At 43.1% G+C, this 16,108-nt stretch overlaps 2 protein-coding genes across 7 annotated transcripts; both read left to right on the forward strand.

Moving 5' to 3' along the window:
• The first annotated feature begins 1,648 nt into the window (after window positions 1-1,648).
• On the forward strand, window positions 1,649-9,516 carry LOC120703966 (ABC transporter G family member 36-like). Of its 6 annotated transcripts, none has more exons than XR_005687342.1 (23): window positions 1,650-1,977; window positions 2,144-2,264; window positions 2,389-2,477; window positions 2,555-2,639; window positions 2,977-3,136; window positions 3,227-3,303; window positions 3,412-3,465; window positions 3,561-3,651; window positions 3,771-4,072; window positions 4,161-4,442; window positions 4,993-5,309; window positions 5,406-5,566; window positions 5,653-5,913; window positions 6,113-6,393; window positions 6,495-6,824; window positions 6,895-7,185; window positions 7,600-7,683; window positions 7,775-7,908; window positions 8,100-8,327; window positions 8,426-8,597; window positions 8,702-8,814; window positions 8,888-8,968; window positions 9,080-9,142. XR_005687342.1 is itself a non-coding variant. In XM_039988193.1 (22 exons), exons 3-22 carry the CDS (start codon window positions 2,434-2,436, stop codon window positions 9,347-9,349), a joined length of 3,876 nt encoding a protein of 1,291 aa, XP_039844127.1. In that variant the 5' UTR covers window positions 1,650-1,977; window positions 2,144-2,264; window positions 2,389-2,433; the 3' UTR covers window positions 9,350-9,516. The 6 variants fall into 6 exon arrangements, 4 of the variants coding, with proteins under 4 accessions (XP_039844128.1, XP_039844127.1, XP_039844125.1 ...); XR_005687343.1 differs by having other exon boundaries at window positions 1,651-1,977; window positions 8,714-8,814; XM_039988193.1 differs by having other exon boundaries at window positions 7,615-7,683; window positions 8,702-8,968; window positions 9,080-9,516.
• A 490-nt stretch (window positions 9,517-10,006) lies between these two features.
• On the forward strand, window positions 10,007-13,949 carry LOC120703968 (probable nucleolar protein 5-1). The gene is made up of 8 exons (XM_039988195.1): window positions 10,007-10,228; window positions 11,125-11,234; window positions 11,324-11,365; window positions 12,496-12,528; window positions 12,594-12,728; window positions 12,799-12,975; window positions 13,163-13,372; window positions 13,459-13,949. The coding sequence occupies exons 1-8, from the start codon at window positions 10,204-10,206 to the stop codon at window positions 13,597-13,599; spliced, it is 873 nt and encodes a 290-aa protein (XP_039844129.1). The 5' UTR covers window positions 10,007-10,203; the 3' UTR covers window positions 13,600-13,949.
• The last annotated feature ends 2,159 nt before the right edge of the window (window positions 13,950-16,108 follow it).

Raw genomic sequence — 16,108 nt, forward strand, 5'->3', positions numbered from 1 at the left:
TTCATCCAACCAGATAGATCGATGTTCTCCTACACTTTGATCGAAAAAGTCCGAGAGTGATGGTTGGTTGCTCGTGTCACATTTTTTCGGTTCAAGACATCAGCGATGACGTGGGCATTTGCACGGCGCCAATAAGCGATGACATAAAAATGTTGAAGTTAATTTATTTTTGAAAAAAAAGGAATATAGAAGATTGTAGAGAGTTTGGTGGAGTTGAGTTAGTATGGACATATTGTATTGAAGTATATTGATTTATTTGAAGATGTAGCAGCTAAAATTTTGTTTTCTGAAAAGGTAAAACGATGGCTCTTGGTTCAGATTTCTAGCCTAATAACATGAGAGTTCTTCATTTTAGAAACAAAATCAGCTCATGTCTGTAGCAATTGTTGGTAAACAAGCAAAAAAAAAAGTAAAGAGGAGGAATAGCGCGTCTCCAGCACATTTGGAGTCCGGGATTGGGGTTACATGTATTGCCAAGCATAGAGGGATCTTCGAGACAGGGTGATGACTTCTTGTCAGTGAACGGTGAAGGCGATAGTGCATTAGTGCATTTTGCTTTAGTGACGTTTAACTGCTTCCAAACCTTTGTTCCAATTTTTTTCATAATTTTATTAAAAAAAGTGTACTTGCACAACTCATCAAGAATCTTTTTTTTGGCTAGTTTATTAATAAAACCTCCAATAAAGTAAAGAAAAACTTTTGAAGAAAAGTTGCCAAGAAAAACTTTTTTTGCAGTAAAACTTTTGTTAAAAGCTTTTCAAAAGAAACTTTCTTGGAATTCAAGAAAAAGTAGGGGTGCAAATTGATGTCCCCTCTTTAGTTCAAAATTAGTACAAAATATTGAACTAAAAAGAGTTAGAGATGCATCTAATGGTCACCTCTTTACACCCCTAAGAAAAAGAGAAAAAAAAGGAGGCAAGTCACGTACCATTCTTGTCATGGTGTGGTTCCAATCAATGATTTGCTTCTGCTCCATGCCACGGTAACAAGCTAACAATCCTTTGCAACCTACTCTACACCGCCACTAATACTACATGGAAAGCATCATTTGCGACCTACTCTATACCGCCACTAATACTACATGGAATGCAGTGGTGAATCTAGGATCTAAATTTAGGGAAGCTCATTTTTCTCCTCTTCTCTCCTTTTCTTCTTCTTACTCCCCTTTTCTTCTTTCTCTTCATCATCATGGTTGAAAATTGTTGGGAGGAGAGGGGGGAGGGGGGGCGCTCCATGGGCTTCGTGGGAGTAGGGGGGCTGGAGCACCCCTGGCTCCCCCCACTGATGGAAAGGGAAAGAGGACATTAGGGATGAATCACATATAGGAAATGCCACCGTAATAATTTATATCTATAATCTATATAAGTACTTACGTACCGGACATGTTTTTTCATAAAAAAGAACTTCACATAAGAGAGTCCTACTTTGAGTCCTCATGTTTTGTTTTCAAATTTAGACATACTAAATCTTTGTTTTTCATTCCAAATATCGCACATTTGCCCTTCCATGGGGAAATTTCCTATGGTGTCCCTCGCAAAATAAAAAAAAGAATTTTTTAAAAAAAATTAAGAAAGAAAATTTTCTTGCTGTCACTTGCTGGTTGCTGCGTTCGGCTCCATCCTGAACGAGATCCTCCAACGTACTCACTGCGCGTGGGTCCGGGCCCGTCCATCCTCCTCTCGGCCGACTCGGCTTCCAGCGTGGCTGCCCGACGCCCTCAGCCACCGCCGCCGGCCGCCCTCTTCCGCTAGCGCTTGCCTCCAGGGAGGTCGCCGCCGCTCGCTACGCCGTCTACCGTCGCGCCCCTAGGAGTTCCGAACCAGTAAACGCCCGCCGCTGCCCGCGCGCACGGCCTGCAGCCGTCCACCCAAACGCTCATGTGTCGTCCTCACACCATCGACGCCATGCCCGCCGTCTTCATTGGCTACGGGCCGAAGCGTTGGGGGCGAGTCGACGCGCTAATTTTTACCCGTAACTGTAAGATTTCTTCTTCCGAGTATCCCCCCACTCAACGCGCGCATATTTGCCATTTTTTTGAGTTAAATACAGAGAGGAAATCTTGACATTTTGTTAGGTTGCCATTAACCTAGGACTGAGTATATCAACCTAGCTAATTGTTTCACATTCCTTGTGTTGTTTGTAGCGTTGGGATCGTTCTTCCGACAATTGAGGTGCGTTTCGAGCATCTGAAGGCAGATGCTGAAGTTCACGTTGGGACCAGGGGCCTGCCAACCATTCTGAACTCGGTCACTAACATTTTTGAGGTAAAATATCTATCTGCCCCTATATGCACAGCCCACAAAACACTGGAGTTTCAACAATACTGACCTTGAACTTCAAATTTCTTTAAATTTTAAATTTGTGGGACTTTTTTTATTTATTGATCAGGGAGCTGCAAATGCTCTGCGCATATTGCCAAGCAGGAAGCAGACGATGCCAATTCTTAATGGCATCAGTGGTATCATCAAGCCTCAGAGGTATAGGTTCATCTTGAGTGGACAAGTGATTCGAAAGTTCATCACTTCTTTGTATTCACCTTGCCTTGGTTCTGCAGGATGACTCTGCTGCTAGGCCCACCAGGGTCAGGGAAGACCACACTGTTGCTTGCTTTGGCTGGGAGGATTGGCAATGATCTTAAGGTATTTCAACTTTTGTATTCATTTCCTATAGCTAAATGTTTTTCTAGGAAAAAAGTATGCAGGAGGACTGATTTCTGATTGTACTTATATGAAGAACAGAGCCTTTAGCTCTTGTCTTTCTATAGAAAATGCTTTTCACTTCTTATATTCATTTGCCCATGGTCCCAACTACCAGTTTTTTATATTGAATATATCTAACTACAAAAAGTTTATTTGGCTTCCCTCTGAAACTACTCCTCTAAATGGTTCTGCTTTCCATTATTCATTAACCTTGGACATTGTTTAACTTAGGCATTGAAGCTACAATCACACGCCAAATTCCTCTTTCGATTTGCAGGTTTCAGGAAATGTCACTTATAATGGGCATGGAATGGATGATTTTGTACCCCAGCGGACGGCTGCCTATGTAAGCCAGCATGATCTTCACATAGGGGAGATGACTGTGCGGGAAACACTGGCCTTCTCTGCAAGGTGCCAAGGAGTTGGATATTTATATGGTATGATGCACCAGTTAAGAAATCACAACAACAAACACTGCCGGTACTTATAGTCTCTTGATTGATACTGTATTTCCTTTTGTTACTCAGATTTATTGTGTGACTTGTTAAGGCGAGAGAAAGAGGCGAACATTAAGCCTGATGCTGACCTTGATGCTTTTATGAAAGTGTGACATACGAAAACATAAATAAGTCAATAAATCTTTGGTTCTTCCTTGTGATTTTCATGGTTACTAATCATAAAGGTCACACTAAAAGTCTTATGCTCATTTCAGGCAGCTGCATTGGGAGGGCAAGAAGCCAATGTGGTGGTAGAGTACATGCTTAAGGTATGTAAAAACTAGAGATTGTTTTTGGATTGCAATATTGCATGGTCTGATGCTGAGTCGCTGACTTGTTCTAGGTTTCACCATCATTGTTGTAGATGTTAGGACTGGAGGTATGCGCAGACACAATGGTTGGGGATGAGATGTTCAGGGGCATATCCGGAGGACAAAGGAAACGTGTTACTGCAGGTACGGACTTAACAACCAACAATTATGTCCTGGATTCGGAACACCAAATTACCATTTTCCTGTAGGAATTAAACTATAACTTACTGCCCAGTTGTATTTGACTTCGGTATGTCCTGTAGGTGAGATATTGGTTGGCTCAGCAAGAGCACTATTCATGGATGAGATCTCCAATGGGCTCGATAGCTCCACGACGTTCCAGATTATGAGCTCCCTCAGACAGGCCATCCACATCCTTGGCGGCACGGCGGTCATCTCCTTGCTGCAGCCTGCACCTGAGACATACAACTTGTTTGATGACGTCATGCTCCTCTCGGATGGACAGATTGTGTATCATGGGCACCGTGAGGATGTTCTTGATTTTTTTGAGTCCATGGGGTTCAGATGCCCTGACAGGAAAGGTGTTGCTGACTTCTTGCAAGAAGTATGAGCGCCTGCACCATGCTATTGGTACTTACATTTGTTTATAACTTTTGATAGCATACATATTTATCTGTTAACTCTCTTGTTAGGTAACATCAAAGAAAGATCAGAAACAGTACTGGGCTCACCATGACCTGCCCTATCGTTACATATCAGTGAAGGAATTTGCAGAGTCATTTTGCTCGTTCCGTGTTGGTCAGGCCATGGAAAATGAGATTGCTGTGCCATTCGACAAGAGCATGAGCCACCCGTCAGCTTTGGTAGCTTCAAAGTACGGTGTAACTACAAAAGAGCTTCTGAAAGCCAATATCGACCGGGAAATTCTGCTGATGAAGAGGAACTCATTTTTCTACATGTTCAGAGTTGTACAGGTAATTGGCCCCTGAACTTCAGAACATGCTCAATTCAAAATACTATTTATGCAGCACCAACAGCTTTGTTCAGTGTAGCAATTTGCCCCTATTATTACCCTGTAGTCTACCGTGTACTGTTGTATACTGCTAAAAGCCAATAGTCAGAGTTTTTTTTTAATTAGCTAGTTGTAAAACGCCCACAAGGAGGGTGATTCCCTAAGATGAAACATAAGTAGCATAAGTGTATTTTGTTTCTCAAATGTGTCGCATGCTTCAACTACTAGCAAGTTTGGATGCTCCTATTAGTTGGGAAGATCCCAGTTTTTAGTGCCTTTGGAACGTACAGTAAGAATTTTAAAGAAAAGACAATTCCTATATAAATATGCAAAGCTATCACGTTCATAATGGAGCCTTATTGTTTCAAATGCCATGGATATTAATAAAGACTTAGTTATCCACAAGATGGCCAATGAGTGGTTGAGTGGTTGATTAACACAAGCTGTTATATGTTACATTCATTACTTAACTAAATATGAAATTATGTCTACCTGTTCTTTTTCCACCACAGCTCATATTGTTGTCGGTCATTGAGATGACACTCTTCTTCCATACGGAAATGCACCGCGATTCTGTGGCGAATGGAGGCATTTACATGGGTGCACTCTTCTTCACAACGCTCATGATCATATTCAATGGCTTCTCTGAGCTTACCCTAACCATTTTAAAGCTACCTATTTTCTTCAAGCAAAGGGATCTCCTCTTCTATCCTGCTTGGACTTACACTGTACCATCATGGATTCTCAAGATCCCAATCACATTCCTTGAGGTTGGTGGGTCTGTTTTCATAACGTACTATGCCATTGGATTTGACCCAGATGTAGTCAGGTGGGTTTCACTAATTAAGTCCTATTTTACTCTAATCGCTTGCATGCAGTATTCTTGCTCCTTTTTTATGACCGGCTTACAGAGTGTTATCCTTAGGCTTTTCAAGCAATATCTGCTTTTCTTAGCAGCTAACCAGATGGCAGCTTCGCTCTTCCGTTTCATTGCTGGAGCAGCAAGAAACATGATAGTTGCATATGTCTTCGGATCATTTGCAATTTTAGTCGTTATGCTTTTGGGTGGATTTGTTATTTCTAGAGGTAAAATTCAGTCATCCTGTTCCATTATGTTGAACTGATACTGCAGCCCTCGCTGCTAACTTGTCCCTCCCTTTCATGATTTCCAGATAACATAAACAAATGGTGGATTTGGGGATACTGGACCTCTCCAATGATGTATGCACAGAATGCTGTGTCGGTGAATGAGTTCTTGGGACAAAGCTGGCAGAAGGTCTTGCCAGGCTCGACTGAGCCCCTTGGTGTGCTTATCCTCAAGTCCCGTGGAATATTTCCAGAAGCCAAGTGGTACTGGATTGGCTTTGGTGCATTACTTGGATTCACACTTATCTTCAACTCTCTATTCACGCTCTGTCTTACATACCTCAAGTGTGAGTGCACTCCTTCTGGACTTATTTACTAACTAGTGCCTTTCTGGGCAGCATCATTGAGTGATCAAAGCTCAGTACATCAGTAACACTGTACGAACTGAAAAAAGAAACTGCAATACTTTACAGAATGCGTTCAAGCTTTAATCCACCAAATAGCCAGACACCTTTGCTAAGAGACATATCCCCTTTGGTTTTACAGCATATGGGCCATCGTATCCATCAGTATCAGAAGAGACGCTGAAGGAGAAGAATGCAAATTTGACTGGTGTGGCTGTAGATGTATCATTACATAAAGGGACGGGACTTGGAAGTACTTGCCAGTCATCTGAAAGTGCTTGTCAGGCAACAGGCAGCTACAATGAAACAAAATTGCGAAGTGTCGATGCCAATTCTATGCCTGCTCAAAGAGGGATGGTTCTCCCCTTTGTCCCACTCTCACTAACTTTTGACAGTATCAGATACTCTGTCGACATTCCACAGGTAAGTTTATGTAAGAGTGCGCAAATAATTATAATTTTTGAACTATCACTATTCTCTTTTTTCCTGAACTATAAGCAAACAATGTCGATACACAACTTTAGGAAATGAGAACGAAAGTTCTAGAAGATAAATTGGAGATCCTAAAGGGTGTTAGTGGGTCTTTCAGACCAGGAGTACTGACTGCCCTGATGGGCATCAGTGGTGCTGGTAAGACAACTCTGATGGATGTTCTGGCAGGAAGAAAGACCGCTGGGTACATCAAGGGAAGTATCAGCATTTCTGGATATCCAAAAAAACAGGAAACATTTTCTCGTGTGTCAGGATACTGTGAACAAGATGATATCCACTCTCCACAGGTTACGGTGCACGAGTCGCTGCTTTTTTCCGCATGGCTCCGACTGCCAGGGGACGTTAATTCAAAGACAAGAAAGGTCAGTTGAATTTGATAAGCACTTACTTTTATGTGATTATTTTCTGAACTTTCGTGATTTGTGGATGCAGATGTTTATTGAGGAGGTGATGGAGCTTGTGGAGCTCACGCCAGTGAGAGATGCTCTGGTTGGATTGCCTGGAGTAAATGGCCTGTCGAATGACCAGAGGAAGAGGTTGACAATTGCTGTGGAGCTTGTCGCAAACCCTTCTATCATTTTCATGGACGAGCCAACATCAGGACTTGATGCTCGCGCAGCGGCAATTGTGATGAGGACAGTGAGGAACACTGTCGATACTGATCGAACAGTCGTCTGCACAATCCATCAGCCAAGCATGGACATATTCGAATCTTTTGATGAGGTGCATGAGATATTGCCTTAAAGCATTACGACAAATTATTTTGAGTGGATCTCATATCCCTTATAATAGTTAATACTTAATTAAATTGAGTTTAGCTCAGTTGGTGGGAGAGTCTGTGACTGTCAGCACCCGTGCCATCAAGTCTTTTCTAATTGGAATAGTAGATGCTTATTTTGTGAGGTCTTATAATTTTATTTTGAGTGCCTGCAAATACCATTTAACCAAGGAAGCATTGAAAATTTACCGGAGGAAATGGGGAGGGAATGCTGGGGATCATGCAATATAGAGGGTACTAGAATAGCATTAATCGCTTGAAGAAATGAAACTTGGCAATTAGCAATAGCATTAGTGATTCTTTTTATTTAATTCTGAATAATGCTGAGAATACTGAAATTCATGATTCTATTGACACAGCTTTTACTATTGAAGCAAGGTGGAGAAGAGATCTATTTTGGTCCACTAGGCCATCATTCCTCAGAAATGATCAAGTATTTCGAGGTAAATGGATCTATTTTGGCAACTCCTTCGATCTTGTTCAAATGTTTCTACATTTCATTCTCTAAATCTCATGTTCACCCATTTTATTCAGGAAATTGAAGGAGTTGCCAAAATCAAAGATGGCTATAATCCAGCGACCTGGATGCTGGAAATGACAACAGTTTCACAAGAATTTGTGCTAGGTGTTGATTTCAGTGAAATATACAAGAACTCTGAACTCTACCAGTCAGTACAGGACCTACTTTCAACCCTAATACCATGTGCATATAAAAACTGTAAATGTGACTTGTAGGGTTGTAGTTTTTGGTTTTAAATTGTTAACCATTTGTAGTGTTTTTCTGGTTTGGTTGCCACTGCAAGCATTTCTTGTTGTAAATTGTTACAGCACCATTAATGTTTATTTTTACATGTTACAGGAGGAACAAATCCTTGATACATGAACTGAGTACTCCGCCACCAGGTTCAAGCGACCTCCACTTCCCGACCACACACTCGCGGTCATTCTTCACACAATTCCTGGCTTGCCTATGGAAGCAAAATCTGTCCTACTGGAGGAACGCACAGTACAACACTGTCAGGTTTTTCTTCACCGTCATTAAAGCTCTAATCTTCGGCACCATATTCTGGGGCCTCGGCTCCAAAAGGTTGAGCCCTGTACACTGCAGCTCGTACATAGCAAAGATAGCGTGATCTTGGTATGACCTCTGAATTGGCCAGTATTCTCTTTCGCCTCTTAATCTAGGGAGAAACCGCAAGACCTGTTCAACACCATGGGGTCCATGTATGCTGCTGTTCTAACCATAGGCGTGCTCAACGCGGCATCAGTTCAGCCAGTGGTTTCAGTGGAGCGAACGGCCTTCTACCGGGAAAGAGCTGCTGGCATGTACTCAGCTTTCCCGTATGCGTTTGGTCAGGTAGCTCTACAAACTTTGTTGCCTTCAATGCATTGAGAAAACATGTACTGCCTGAAATGTAGTGTAATTTTAGAAGATCTTGTCACAACAGTGAGTGTCTGTAGACTGTACTGCAGGTTTTGATTGAGCTGCCTTACACGCTGGTTCAGACCTGCATATATGGAACCATAGTGTATGCCATGATGGGGTTCAAGTGGACAGTTACTAAATTCTTCTGGTATATCTTCTTTATGTACTTCACGCTGCTGTACTTCGTATTCTGTGGCATGATGGTGATTGGGATGACACAGAACCACACCGTAGCTTCCATTGTATCCGCAGGGTTCCACGCCACATGGAACCTCTTCTCCGGTTTTTTGATCCCCCTAACGGTAAGTTGGCTCTAGTTCTTATTGCATTTTGAACGACTTGGCTTTTATAAAAGTTGAACCTTCAGACTTGACAGCTGCCTCATCTGTTCCCTTTCAACACCCATAATTCAGAAAATCCCTATCTGGTGGAGATGGTACTACTGGCTCTGCCCTGTTGCGTGGAGCTTGTACGGGATGGTTGTGTCACAGTACGGTGACGACGTCGACACTCCGCTCTTTGATGGTGTCAGCAACACCACCGTGGCCAAATTTGTCAGCGACTACTTTGGATTTAAGTATAGCCACCTGGGAGTGGCGGCCGTGGTGGTTGTGGCGTTCGGGCTCCTCTTTGCACTGCTGTTCGGTCTTGCCATAATGAAGCTGAATTTCCAAAGGAAATGATGAAGAGAACTTGAGGCCTTATATTTGTAAATTTTTATAAAGTATATAATTGAGTGTTCTGTTGGTGATGCTATTAATTTTTTGTAATCTTTGATACAAAACAACTCAATTACTCTATCATTTTACTTTGTATTCTCTGCCGCATATGGTTCACTTCATTCGGGAAATCAAAGACTAGCGCATAAAAGAGGCATCGGTTGCTCAGCGACATGCATTATGGAAGAGGCTTCCCTTCCAGGTGCTCACGGTACCCTAGTCCTCATGTTTCAGCCACGCAGTTTCAAAACTGAATGGGCGCTTTTTCTTTTCAGGTTGCTGGCCAGCACACAACAACAAAGGGTTGTGGTCTCACATAAACCAAGGAATCTTTCTAAGAGTAGTTAAGGGGAAATTAGTTTCCCAATCCAAATTAAAATTCTGTCCAGCCTTTGTAGAGTAGGATTTTCCTGGTTGTTGCTCCAGGTAAATCTGCCCCCATTTAGAGCTAGATCCCTCAGTTCAGAAGAATTAATGATACAATTGAACATATCGGAGTGTTTACTGCCGTGGAAAGTCTTGTTTTTTTTCGGAGCTGAATCTCTAAAATCCCCACCAATGAAATTTCAGCAATCAAAAACTATCCTTGTCCACTTCTCTCCCTCCCTGCTTGCCCCTTCCTCTCTCCTGGCGCCACCTTCACAGCACCAACCCCCCTTCATCCCTCCCTCCCAGCGCCACCTGCAGCACCCCTGCACCGGCCCCTTCCTCCTCACGCGCCGCCTGCACCAACCCAAACGCCGGCTGCAGGCGCCGCCGAGCCTCCCTCCGCGCCGGGCCGTTCCTCCCTCACCCAATCATGCACGGGCTGCGTGGGCATGGCACCCTGCGGCCGCGGCGGAGGTGCGCCCCCCTCTCCCCGTATCTCCATCTCCCTGAAGTCTGCATCTGATGGCATGATGCGATGGCACCATAGCAGCAAGGGATGGAAGCACACGAGGAAGGGAACGAACTCTACCTCGCGGGAGAGCTCCGTGCCAGCGCAGGAGGGCCGGCAGTTCGCGGATGAGAGAGCTGTTTCTCTCTCCTGCATGTGGGAGGTCGCACTGTGAAAATGAGAGCTCTCTCATCCGTCGGGGCTCGGTTGAGAGTTTCCCCTTTCAACCCTCAAAAGTTAGATGAGAGACCAGATAGGGTCTTGGTTGGAGATGCTCTAATCCCCACGCGGCCGCAACCTCTCTTCCTCGATAGCACGACGGCGCGGAATTTGCTCTTGCCCCTCCGCCGCTGATGGGGCGGCGACGTGTGCTTCGTTCTCCTCCGGCTGTGGCGCAACGGACCGAGCCTTGTCTTAATCTTCCGCCGGAATTAGCCCGCAGTATAGGTGAGCCATCCACTCGCCGTCATCTCTCCCCCTCTCAACCTACCCACCTTGGCACTACTGAGGATGTGAAAGGAATCCCTAGTGGAGCCTTACTTGCCGCGGGGTGAACATAAAAGTTTGGCCCACAGATCTGAACCCCACGGCTGTCGACGTGTTAGGGTTTGGGGATTGATTTGGGATCGGGGTTACATAGAGCGCCGCCGGAGCCGAGGGGTGGACATGAGAGCTCGTATGGGGGCGTGGGCGAAGGAGATGTAGTGGTTGGATTGTGGCAGCGGATTGGGCTTAGGCGAGGGATTTCAGCCTTGGATCCACGACTGCCTTGTTAACTCTAGATGTCTGAATCGGCGATTGGTCTTCTTGCGTTTTTTTCCTTATTAGTAATCCTGTTCGCTCAATTTTGCTGAATTTACAGCGGACAACTTGGGGAATTATGGAATGATGATGGTGCTGTTTGAGACGCCTTCTGGCTTTGCAATTCTAACTATTGATGGGGTGTGCCTGTACCTTCCAGATGCCATGGAGGTAGCTTTGTTCTTCCTTGCTTGATTACTAATGCGCTTGATTACTCTTGTTGTCTGTCATCGGCTAATTTTCTACTTTCTCATTTTCAGAATATCTGGGCAAACTTCACAGTTGGTTATAGAGCACGAGATGTTAGTGCCCCATCCTTTCTCTACCCTCTGTCACTTCTTTCAAGTTGCTCGTCTCCAAATTAATTTGAGTAGCGATCTTGCATCTTTGTGCTTGGCATGTTTATTTTATTTTTTCAGGTTGCAATATGAACATGACTTTACTGTCCATTGGTTGTTTACCTATCTGTAAGATGATCCTCTTAGATGTTTTGCATACACCCCAAAAACTATTTTCCTAACAGGTCATATTAGATATATAGCTTAGGTGGCTTGGGCCGGCCTGGTGCTGCATTCGGCCTTCTGCCCGTGTGCACCAGTAGATGATCATGGGCAGGGATATCCTACGGTAGTGATACTTCTATAAACCTACCTAGGTCTTCCCTGCCTATATATTTGCTTGTGTTCAATAGGCATCAATCACTATTTGCCATAATCTGGCCAGAGGACTTGAGTTCGGATTCGGGCAGGCGCGCTTAAATAAAATGATTATGGCCGACTCCTATTTCCACGTATGCAGCCTAATGGAGCCCGCACGTGAGGCAGAGTAGTATAAGTGAATTATCCACTTTTCACCATCAGCTTAAGCTGGTGAATATGGCATCAGGGCTAGAGGTCTTGAGGTTGAATCGTGGCGTGCTCGGTTAAATAAAATAACTGCAACCCACTCCAGTTTTCACATATGCGGCCTAAGAGAGCCTGCGTGTGAGGGGCAGTGTTGGAATATAAGTGAATCGCTCACCTTTCCTCATTAGCTTAAGCTTTTAGGTATTGAACTAGTTGGTGCATGCAACTCAATAGGTCAGCCTTGGTGCGAAGGAAATTTTGGAGGAATTGATCAGTGCAGGGGTAACGCTTGGAATGGGTGATCTATGCACTAGTGGAATGGGTGATCTATGCACCAGTTTATAACTATACATGCTGCTAGCTAGGAATAATTGGGGTGTAAAATGATCACTACCGGAAACCACCATGTGGTTTATTTTAAGTATATTGCATTGCCTTAGCACATGAATTTTTCGGAATTATTTGTTTATAATTTATTGTACCTTGGCCCTCCTCCCCTACTCTCATGATTGAGAAACGTTGTATGATATTGTCTAGTTGTTTCTTCTTGCTCTTTGACATGCTCATCATTGATTATTTCTTGTCAGGTTGTTTGGCTCAAGGAATTTAAAACTTTTAAGGACAAGTCCAGCGCCGCCTACCCCAACTTGCTTGGGAAAAAAGGCTATGTTGTTGTTGTTGTAAGGACAAGTCCAGCGCCATTAGGCTTGATACTGGTGTTGACAGCAAGCTGTCTAAGATGATCATGAAGTGGCGCCGTCGTGGGCAGACGTTGGTTGTTGGGAAACCTGAATATAAAACAATCATAGAAATGAACATGGTCAGTGTACTCCTTGTTTGCTTTTATGTTTGTAGACTTTGAGCGCCAATTTTACTGGGCTTCTTTTCAGGGTATACGCTGCCTGTGTGATGAAAGTGTGATGAAGGTGATGTGGGGCCTCAAGAATATCATGCCTACTTTAGTACCTGAAGAAAAATCACGGCTGACTAGGGAGGACCGCCTTCCCATGAGTCAAGGACTAATAAAGTTCCTGAATCGTTATGGCTTTTATATCGAACCAGAGATGGTGAGTTTACCAGCTGCCTAGTGGTGTTCCTGTTTTTCTGATATGATATATCTGATGCAAAATGATGCTTTTTTTGTCATTTAGTTTTTCCCACCAGATAAGATCAAAGTTTTTTGGATGTAATGTTTTCTAGATATTGTTGCCTCTGCATTTTTCTTTTATTGATTCAGCAATTCTCAATGTCCAGGTTAATGAGCAGATTATTCTGGCAGCCTGTACCTTGCTTGATTGTGAACTTATTGAGCAGAAACATTGTGCAGCCTTGAAAAAGGCTGGTGAGCAAATTAAGGATGTGTCTGGCATCAACACAAATGGTTGGAGCTTACTGAAACTTGCAACAGCACTGATGATTATATTGTATCCTGAAGAAAATATCATAGCAGGAAACCCTAAAATGGTAACGTTTTGTAAATTGTTTGCGCTGAGCTACATTTGATGCAAGCTTGTCATTGATGTTAATGGGCCGACGTGTGTTTCGTTCAGATGTTTACAGATGCTGAGCGATTGAAGTTGCAGGAAGATGTACAGGATTACAATGGCAAATTCTTTAAGTGGGCATGCCAGAGGATTTACAAAGAAACTAGATTGCCCATAAAGCTAGATCGCCGACTTTTGCATTATTGACCTCCTTGGTTAAGGAGGCTAAAGAAGCATATGAAGCTGAAGGAAGTGCCCAAGAGGCTAAAGAAGCATATGAATCTGAAGGAAGTGCCCAAAAAGCGACTAGCTGAAACTGTTGCATCTGGGGATTGTAAGCATGTAGGTGTTGACACTTCGATGTTATTATTAAACATCTAGTTCTGCCATCTTGCTATGTCAGTTGGCCGGCATATAGAACTTTAAGCATGTACTATTCTAGCTATTTTCTGGTTTTGACTTTGTTATCTGGAAGTGCAAACTCAGTTTGACTCTTCAACTTGAGTTAAATTTACAAACTTGGCCACAGGTTCTGCGTGGTTCTCATACTTTTGTGGGCTTATCGAATGTTCTATTTATGTTAAGACAGATTGTAGCCCAGATGGGAATTTCTGATGGATGTTCAGAGGTATCATATTCACAGTTTCCCACTCAGCAGTTAGGCATGTGTGCAAAACTTGTTAATTGAGATGGCCCATCATGTTGGCATGATGGCTTCATTCAGACAATGGGTCGTATATTGTAGAAGTTCATGGGGATAAAGATGTTACTAAAAATTTCCTCGTGGATCATCAATGTTGCCACGATGGCTTGTTTCGCACAATCTTCTTTATATCCCCTAAAGCACTGATCAAATTTCGCTAGGACCTGCAGTCCGTGCCCACCACAAAAGCAACCAAACTCCACACATATCTCGCCATGGAGCAATCAAAGAATAAATGGTTTATCGACTCATCCTCCAAGCAGAAGTTGCATCTTTTATCCCCTTGCCAACCCCTCCGAGATAAATTATCTCTAGTTATGATCGAATCATTCTCAATCAGCCACATGAAGATTTTAATTTTCAGAGGCACTTTTGCTTTCCAATGTTTTGCATGAGGATTCCTTGGAACCAAAGAGCATAAGTGTGAATACATTATTTTAACAGAGAAAACTCCCCTGGTATCCCAACACTACTTAGGGGTGTCTTTTTCCTGAGACAATGCTAGGGAAGCTATCACCCCCCTCAACTGTCTATACTAGTCCTGTTGTGGTACATTCAGCCATCTTCTAAAGGACAACCTCCACCCGTTTTGTGCTAGTCCCGCGACAGTAACCGATGTGTTGTTGCTGATTATGAATAATTCTGAAAATTTTTCCTTCAGAGAGACAGTGCCACACCAAGCATCTTCCCAGAAGTCGGTGGCTTTTCCATCACCCACTACCATGACCCTCCCCTGTTGATAGAGCCTTTTTACTTTGAGGAGATCGTTCCAAACAGGGGAATTAGTGTGCATCCTCTATAATTGTTGTAAACACAAGTTCTTCGCATATTTTTTATCTTCACAATTTCTTGCCAGAGACCACCAGTTTCTAGCTTCCACCACCATTTACACAACAGACTGATATTCAATTTTCTTAAATCTTTTATCCCCAGCCCTCCCTTCTTCTTGGTGATAAATATTTTACTCCACTTCAAAAAATGATATTTCTTTTTTGTTCCTCCGCCTTGCCAAAAGAACCTCTTCCTCGTCCTATCCATGCTCTTGATCACCATTTTAGGAATAAGATACATGGACATGCAATACACTGGAATGCTTCTGAGACACCAATTAATCAACGTGGTTCTCCCACCTATTGACAACGTGTTCCCCTTCCAACCATCTTATCTCTTCAATATTTTCTCATTCAAACTTTTCTAATCTGCGACATGTAATTTTACCCCTGACACTGGTACCCCTAGTTATTTAAGAGGCCAATTTCCAGTAGCGCAGTTAAACATCTCAGAGTAGTATAGGCTTCTCCTTTCCTCCTCTTTTCCCATACCACTTCACTTTTATCAAAATTGATTTTGAGACCTGACATTTCCTTGAAACAGTAAAGGAGAAGTTTGGTGTTCCTAGCCATTTCCACCTCATCCTTAAGACAAAGGATCGAATCGTCAGCATATTGCAAAATAGCCACACCATGTTCTACATAAGCATCTGCTAGTCCAGTTATGAAGCTATTTTCTTGGGCCAAGTTTATCATTTTTGCAAGAACGTCAGCTGCCATATTGAAAAGCAAATGGGACAAAGGGTCACCTTGTCTTACTCCCTTTCCGCACATAAAGTAGTTTCCCAAGGAGTCGTGCACCTTTACTCTTAGAGTCCCACTAATCATGATATCCTAGATCCAATCACACCACTTCTTACAGAAACCTCGTTGTTCAAAGCACCTTCTTAGGAAGGTCCAATTTATTTTTGTCATAGGCTTTCTCAAAGTCCAACTTAAGGACCAGCCCATTCTCCTTCTTTGCCGTAGTATCTTGAAGAATTTCATGCAGACTCGTGATTCCATCCATTATATTTCTCCCTTTGATAAAAGCATTTTGACACTTGTTTATAATCTTCCCCATGATTGTTTCCCGTCTGAGCATCAACACTTTTGTAAAGATTTTGTAGACCACATTGAGCAGACAAATAGGTCTATACTGCTGTATTTTATTGGCTTCTTTTATTTTTGGCAGTAATGTGAT

This window comes from Panicum virgatum, chromosome 4K (assembly GCF_016808335.1).
Source record: "Panicum virgatum strain AP13 chromosome 4K, P.virgatum_v5, whole genome shotgun sequence".
NCBI classification, from domain to species: Eukaryota; Viridiplantae; Streptophyta; class Magnoliopsida; order Poales; family Poaceae; genus Panicum; species Panicum virgatum.

Coding starts and splice junctions, on each gene's coding strand:
- LOC120703966 (XM_039988191.1), top strand. CDS start 2,434: ATGCCAATTCTTAATGGCATCAGTGGTATCATCAAGCCTCAGAG. Junction 2,478..2,554: donor GGTATCATCAAGCCTCAGAG/GTATAGGTTCAT, acceptor TTGGTTCTGCAG/GATGACTCTGCTGCTAGGCC. Junction 4,443..4,992: donor ACATGTTCAGAGTTGTACAG/GTAATTGGCCCC, acceptor TTTCCACCACAG/CTCATATTGTTGTCGGTCAT.
- LOC120703968 (XM_039988195.1), top strand. CDS start 10,204: ATGGCACCCTGCGGCCGCGGCGGAG. Junction 11,235..11,323: donor ACCTTCCAGATGCCATGGAG/GTAGCTTTGTTC, acceptor TCTCATTTTCAG/AATATCTGGGCAAACTTCAC. Junction 13,373..13,458: donor TAGCAGGAAACCCTAAAATG/GTAACGTTTTGT, acceptor TGTTTCGTTCAG/ATGTTTACAGATGCTGAGCG.